The sequence below is a fragment of the Rhipicephalus sanguineus genome, chromosome 3 (assembly GCF_013339695.2).
Source record: "Rhipicephalus sanguineus isolate Rsan-2018 chromosome 3, BIME_Rsan_1.4, whole genome shotgun sequence".
In the NCBI taxonomy this organism is placed as follows: Eukaryota; Metazoa; Arthropoda; class Arachnida; order Ixodida; family Ixodidae; genus Rhipicephalus; species Rhipicephalus sanguineus.
Window position 1 is genome coordinate 10,657,962 of NC_051178.1, and position 7,955 is coordinate 10,665,916.

At 46.0% G+C, this 7,955-nt stretch overlaps 1 protein-coding gene across 1 annotated transcript in view; it reads left to right on the top strand.

The window, feature by feature from the left end:
* Positions 1-5,354, top strand: part of LOC119384790 (transformation/transcription domain-associated protein-like) — a 946,434-nt gene extending 941,080 nt beyond the window's left edge. The window contains 1 exon segment of the mRNA XM_049413130.1: positions 4,757-5,354. Coding sequence (XP_049269087.1) covers positions 4,757-4,866 — 110 coding nt within the window. The 3' untranslated portion in view covers positions 4,867-5,354.
* Positions 5,355-7,955: the final 2,601 nt, after the last annotated feature.

Genomic DNA, 7,955 nt, shown 5'->3' on the forward strand with positions numbered 1-7,955 from the left:
GATATATCGAACTCGAAGGGGACCGCGAAATAGTTCGATATATTGATAATATGAAATACGAAATATGCGTATTTAGGGCTTTAATTAAAGCACTGCAGGCCTCTACACAGTTTTCCGAAATCGTAAAAAGCGCAAACATAACGATTCGCTCACATATACTAAAGAACAAGGCGAGAACTACTTCTTTTGCAAGTTAGCGCACTTTATTTCGCATGCAAATACAGTCGACGACCGATAATTCGGACTCCACGGGGAACGTAAATAAGTCCGAATTATCGAATGTCCGAAAAAACGAATGCACCAGAAAAAAATACTTTTATTGACATTTCAAGGTCCCGGTGGCCGAAAAAAGTTGTCAATGCGTTGCTGCCCGCACTTCCGCTTACGTGCAACCAAGTCCGCCTGTATCTCAGCCAGTGTGATGTGATCGCTGTACGATGACGAGCTGGTTTCGTTCGTGAAGGCAACGCGTCTGTGCGGCGCACTTAGCGGTCCCACAAAGAGGCAGCATGAATGGCGGCGCGGCGCGTTTGGGTTCTCGCCTATTAAATGCATGCACTACGCATGCAACTGCACCAGGCCACATGCACTATCGAGCAGTTGACTGAAGATGCTTATCGTAAGGCTCGTCAGCGATTGAGCCGTACTGGCGCGCTTGCCACCTGCCGCCATCACGCCTCCGTGCATTTCCACTGCTTATCCGTAAAGACATCGCCGCACGGCGCCGTGATAGCGGCCCCTTTAAATTTCCGGTCCGCTTCACCCCATAACACTTCAGCATCGCGACAAAGCTGACTTTCGGACTCTGCTACTGTCGCAAACAGGTCGACTCGCGAAAGCGCTGGTTCGAACCTACGAGATGATAGATGCGGCAGAGTTGCGGGCTTCAATTATTGCCTTTCGAACCTGCAATTTTGGCGGAAAGTCCGAAAAATCGGACGCCGAAGAGCTTTAGCGTCCGAAATTTCTGACGTTCTTGACGTCTATGGGGCTGGTGACGGTGCCGCGAAAGCGTCCGAATTTTCGAGCATGTCCGGAAAATCGGGCGTCCGAAAAATCGGCAGTTGAATGTATCTCCCGCCTTTCGTTGTCGTCGGCGCGGCCTTCGGCGCTGGCTGTGAGGGCACCGTTGGCACCATTAAACTCAGATCTTTTGAGACAGCAGAGCGTAAAATAAAGCAAGTCTCAAGATAAAAATGAACGCGCGCGCAGAACGCTTTACCGCAGACGCATTCGACAAAATGGCGGCGATAGCAGCGCAGCGCGGGTAGAGTGTACTAGAACAGGGGAGTGCCCGGAACGAGCTTCAAAAAGTGAAGCCCAAAGAGGGTCAATCCGCTTGTAGCGCTGCGATCGGTAGTCTGCAATGTGTCGTTGTTTAAAGAGTTGCGCGCGGCTCCGCGAAAGTGGTGCAGTGGTACGATCCCCGCTTCCCACTCAAAATGCCCGGGTTCGAATCGCAGCTGTACAGGGTGGGTTTTTATTCGTAGTGTCTACCTTCATAGCTGTATTGGTTTTCCTTACTTTCTTAAAATTAGCTTCAGTTGCTACGTATTGCTGCAAAAAGTAATGCAAAATGAGAAGTAAAATAAAAAAAAAATTCACAGTTAACATAGTTATTTGCAGCGCCATCTCGTGGGATTCAATCTCGGGGGCCATACCTTATGTTTTTGTTGAATTCCGCGGGATGGCGCTTCAAATAACTACGCTCACTGTGAAGTTTTTTTCTATTTTACTTCTCATTTTGCGTTACTTTTTGTAGCAATACATAGCAACTGAAGCTAGTTTTAAGAAAGTAAGGGAAACCAATACAGCTATGAAGGTAGACACTACCAATAAAAACCCACCCTGTACAGCTGTGATTCGAACCCGGGCCTTTTGAGTGGGAAGCGGGGATTGTACCACTGCACCACTTTCGCGGAGCCGCGCGCAACTCTTTAAACAACGACACATTGCAGACCACCGATCGCAGCGCTACAAGCGGATTGACCCTGTTTGGGCTTCACTTTCTATACATTGGTGCTGCGGCCGTTCCGAGCACTCCCCTGTTCTAGTACACTCTAGCGCGGGGATACAGGAACCGGAATGTAGAATGTTTGCGATGTCGATGCGATTTCCCACAGTTGACCAGTGCCTCCAAGATCAGCATTTCCAATTCCAAATCTGAGGCATAAAGTAGCGATCGAAATAGAGCCTCATAGATACCCAATTAGCTTTCGTTTTGATCTCTGAGGCCATACTTTGTATGGTACGGGTGCCGGAGGAGATAATGGCTGGCGATTCGGCGTGCGCGAGTCTCGGACAGGGTCCGGATTATCGAATGTAGATATCGCAGCTGTCCGAAATATCGGTCGTCTTTACACATTACTTCTATGGGATCATCGGCGGTGCCGCGCGACTGTCCGAATTACCGAGCATGTCCGAATTATCGGTGTCCGATTTATCGGTCGGCGACTGTAGTCCATAAACTTGTCTTGCTTCTTGCGCGCCGTGAATTTATCAAGTCATCGTCAATATCATTGAAGCTTTCCAGATAAGTAGATTCAACACCTTCGGCCACAACAGCGGTGATCGACGCTGAACGCTGATGCGAGCTCTGCAGCGCGGTAAAGGGTTTAGCAGTGGCAGCGGCGGCTGGCATCTTCAAACCGCATGGGTCCATTTCCGCAGCACTGGCAAAGTCAGCTATGATCTCGGCGTCGATGCAATCAGAAACAGCTGCATCATTATCTGCACCGATAAAGTCACTCGCTGTGCTCCCGTCCGATACGGCGCCCGGAAACGCTAATAAGTCGCAAAATTCACTGACGCACCGTACGCCGTAGTCGGCGGTCATGACGCGCTCCAAGTCGTCACCTGGCACCAAGGCCCGTAAGGAAACAGTGCACGACGGTGCTTTACTTGACGTTGTTCCAAGCACCGGTCATCATTTTTATCGCTACGAGCGGGACAATGTTTAGTTCGACTCCCGAATGACGATTTATCAAGAACGGAGCGAGAAGTACACGTGCCGCAAGAGACAACGCTAACAACGCTGCACGAAGAAACATTTCTCCACCGTCGACATGTTGGCGATACGGATGGCACTTGTGGCTTTGTAGAAGGCAGCCGCTACTTTGGCAAGAAATGCGAAAAAAGCGTAGCCTCTGAGATCTGCATTTTAAAACCGAAAACACTAGAAATACGTCATGAGGTTGCGGATCTCGAAGGCCATGCTTTGCGGGCCCGCATGCCATCGTGCGCGAACAGACAAGGAAGGGAATGCAAACGTTACAACAAGACTGCCAAGTCACTTCGAATTCTCATTTTGGTGCCCTCGGCAATCAGCCTCTTTGAAAAACACTAGCCCATGCAGTAAAACCTGCGGATCGCGCGTCAAATATACCGGTGAACTGACAAGCGTTGCGCAACAAACTAGAGCAACGCAATTTCGTGACCTGCGCGCGACGAGGGACTGGAAGTTATAAGAATGCGGCCGAAAAATTATGAATATTTGTTAGGAAAAATGCACTTTCTGGGCTTCGGCGCGGGGCAGCGTTCGATATAGCGGTTGTTTCGCTGTGCGGGAGTTTGATATACGCGCACACCAGCCCCATACTTTTGCATGGGAAATTCAAGGGGATTTTTCAACTGTTCGATATAGCCAATAATTCAATATATCCGAGTTCGATATATCTGGGATCGACTGTACGTAATTGGCTGTATGTTTAAAACACGCACCTTTTTCGATCATTTCTTTTGCTTGGCATGTGCTGCCACACATCCGGAAAACGTGGAATTTTTTTTATGTGCCGATGTGTCTTCGTTTTTTTCTTTCTAAAGTGGCGCGCGGGCTTTCGCTTGCACATCCAAGCGCACGCACGCACGCAGTGGTTCTGGTTTCAGTTTTGTCCTTCAGGTAGTTATCACTTCTCGCGCCCACAAAGCTGATGGCTGTCTGGTTTCTAATCTCTCAAAGGGTGACCGCTTGTTAGTCTCGTTTATTGCTCCCTGGAGCGCGATTATATCCGTTTCCGTGGGGCACTAAATTATGCAAATGATGCCGGCATGGTGGTGTTTCCTGTTTTGGGCGCTCGGAAAAACGAACTCCGTCTCGTTGGCGATAGGATAAAGGATTATTATAGCTTATTCACTCGTTTTGCTTTCCGGACGGGCGCACAATGATAGTTCTCTTCCGTGCACTCACTCACGCAGTTCGCTTACGCTATGGAAGTGTGTGCTGGTTGCTCTGCTGCTAGTGAGTCGAGCGGCGATTCTTCCTATGTGGACTATTCCCCAAGTGCTGAATCAGAATCCGATTCATTGGATGTCAGTTCGTCAGACAAGGATTTACTTACGAGTTCAGACTCGGATGATGATAAAGGAGCGGCATCTAGAAAAGCGACATCTCGAAGCCCAAACGTTATTAGTGTTACAGCAAGAACATTTTTTACTGGAAAAGTACTCTGGTGTGCTCTTTTTTGTATGTCTGTGAGCTATGTTTAATACAACGCATAATTTTTCTTTATAAAGAATCGTATAAGTGTTTTTTTAGGATTTTGCTTGATGTTACTCATGAATAAACCATGTGTATGTAAGAACAAAAATGATTTTTTTTTGTCACCTTCAGAGGGTTAACAATGCTAGAGTTTTCAAAAGACCATTTGATCAGTCTAAATTTATTCATTGTTTCACATTATTGGCTCTTTAATGTCTCAACGAAAAAAAAAAAGGAAAAAACAGCAACCAATCATATTCATTTTCTCTCTCTGCGCAGCGCTAGCCACGTTTGATGGTGCTGACAGTAAGGTGAGCACTCTGGTGGCGGCAGCCAACAGTCACGACAACCTCTGTCGCATGGACCCAGCCTGGCATCCGTGGCTGTGATACAGTCATCACTTGGTCGAGAAACCATTTGTTCGGCTGCCATTGTTGTACAGTGAATTACCTCATTGTTCATCAGGAAACTGTTATCCCCGTGTTTGAATGACTGCCCAGCTTTGTACAAGGACGCATCAAACACCAGCATTATGTTTAAAGCTCATCTGTTTTTACGAGGTAGGGAATACAACAGACAATGTGCTCTGTCCAGGTACTATTGACTTATGCAAAATTCATTATTGGTGAAAAGTGTCCTGACACAGCTGATATCGCCAGTACTGACCATTTGTACCAGACTGTAGGTAGTGGGAACAAATCCAGTGTGTGGAGTTCTGTACATTGCGTTTTAAGGTTTGTAAAAGAAATCTTTCCCATGATGTTCCACTAGTTTCGGACATGTTTCTGTTAATGTATATAAAAGATCAACTGTGTGGTGTGATTATTGGTCTATGTGTGACCAACAAGAGACTTCTTATGAAAATAAACTGTGCCTGTTTGTACGTTTGCATCATGTCTCAACTATGTTTAGTTCTCGAGCTATGCAAGCCTCGAGTCTTGTTCTAGCCTGTCCATATTATACACTCACACCTCGACATAATGAACATGGATATAACGAATCATCAGTTATAACAAAGTAAATGAATAATAGTCTTGTCATATATGCAGTGTTACGAATATACATTTTTAACGAATTTTTGGATAGAACGAACTTAATTTCGTGTCAGATGCGACTTTGTTTTAATGAGGTTTGAGTGTATGTAGACAAAACAAAACTATAGTTACTGGAGCCACCATTCATATGAGTGGGTGTAAAATGCTGCCTTAAGACTGTGTGAATGATTACATAATTCTTGAAATATACTAATTTCTTGTTTTAATATATGAGATAAATGTAAAGGTCTAGAGTACACAAAACACCAGTAACCATAAAACTGCAAATAAAGTATCTTAAAGTAACTATCACAAATGATTTACTATTGGTACACCACATGAATTAAATTTCTCACATAGCCAAAGTGAATTCTCGCTACTAAAACAAGACTATGCAGAGCAACATCCCGAAGGCTTTGAGGCCAACGCGGAGAACTTGCGCAACGTACTTGCAAAGCAACACTATCCTCTTTCCATAGTGAACGACGCCACACAGAAAGGGGCAAACCTAGATCGCCAGCAGCTACTTCACCAGCAGAAAGAATTAAAGCAAGAGGGATGGAAAACCTTAGTGCCAACATTTGGAATCAACCCCTCTAACATAAACAAAATTCTAGAGACACTCTAACATATTACAACACAGTGAACGACTATCAAGAATTTTCCCTTCCTCTCCGCCAGTCATTTATAGATGCCCCAAAAACATTAAGGATTATCTTTTGCGTTCAAAAACCGATAAGACACCTATAACTGGCTGCCAGCCATGCAGCAAGGCTCGCTGCAAGGTGTGCAAACACATACAGGCGACCAACGTTGCTAAAAGTGCACATTCCAATTTCAAATATCGTATATACTGCCGCACCCCTACTTTAGCTTAGTTTCTACAGCGCACCCTACTTTAGAGGGGAAATTTCGAAAAAAAAAAATCAACAAGTCCCGTCGGAAAGGTGTAGTTAGTTCAATTGCAGCTAGGCGGCGCTGCCAGCTTTTTCGTTTCCGAATCTGGAGAATCAACCGAATCAGGAGAATCGGTTGTTGACGCAAACAAAGGGATATGGCGAATTAGTCTAGAGAAGGGTTTTGAAGTAGTGGATATAAACAGGGAGGTGCTCAGGTGGGGTGGTTTCCAAAGAGACAGAATTCACTTCAATAAGACGCTTGATCATGAGGTGGGCTGGCGACTGGCAGGACGCGCAGTAGCTTTCTTGGGGGCCACGCGGGCCCTTCAGGGTAGCTAGTAACACGGAAGACAACCAGGAGGACGCTTTGACAGGTAGTATTGCGAAAAATCAGAAAAAAGGTAAAAGAAAAAGGGAGAAGGCACGTGGTGCAATTACTTACATAAACATGCAGGGTGGCAGAAAAAAAGGCAAAATAGTTAAGAGATTGAGGAGCAGTTAAACAAAGAACAGATAGGCGTTTATGCGGTTACAGAAACACACCTCAGAGACCTGGAAGAGCCACCAGATATTGAAAATTATGTTTGGGAAGGGTGCAACAGGATCATATCGGAAAGGAAAGGTGGGGGTGTAGGAATGCTAATTTACCGCGGCGCCAAATGGGTTAGAGTGAAACAGACGTGTGCAGAACACCTCTGGGTTTTGTGCACAGTAGGTGGAAAGGAAACTTGGCTAGGGGTAGCCTAGTTGTGGACGGGGAATAACTGCAGAGAAAAGAATCACGAGATAGTGGATTGCATGAGTGCGGATATTAAGCGAGATAGTGGATTACATGAGTGCGGATATTAAGGGGACCGACAACTTCCCAGAACATGAAATGAAATGACTCCACTGATGGAAAGATTGTCCGTCACATTGACTCAAACCAACTCTGTTTTTTTCGTAAGAGGTGGATTTATATATTTATTTCTTTTTGAAAGTCGCAAAAAATGACCTGTGGCGCCTTTGGCGGCAAAAACATGAACGATCCGATGAACCCGGCCACGTGACCGTTGATTGCTGTACGCAGTCGATTTTTTTTTTGTGAGTATTGAAATATTGTTCGTTTCTTTATATTGAAAGCTATTACTCCATAAAAATGTACATATAGGCCTGCGTTAGTATTATTCAGTAAAGTGGGGCTGCCTTCGCCTGACGTAATGATCCCATGCTCGTCAGCGCGTCTTTAGCAACTTTTCAGCATGCTCATGCAACCGTGCACGCAGTTTCCAGGTCGCTACGATTTTGGAGCGACAGTTCTGTACCTACACTTCGACTCAGAAATGACGCGCGCTGCTACTCGGCATTAGAGTGCCTCGATGTCCTCCTCGCCCGCCCCTCCGTAGAGAGTGGAGACATCCTTTGACTAAGCTCCTGTCGTCAAAACCAGTTTTCGTAGTGCTGTCCGCCATTTTCACGCCGAGCGTGCGTGTCGAGACGCGGCTAGAACGTGGCGGCAGTCGGCAGGAATTTGATGCGGATTTAACTACGGCGTTCTTTGAGCGC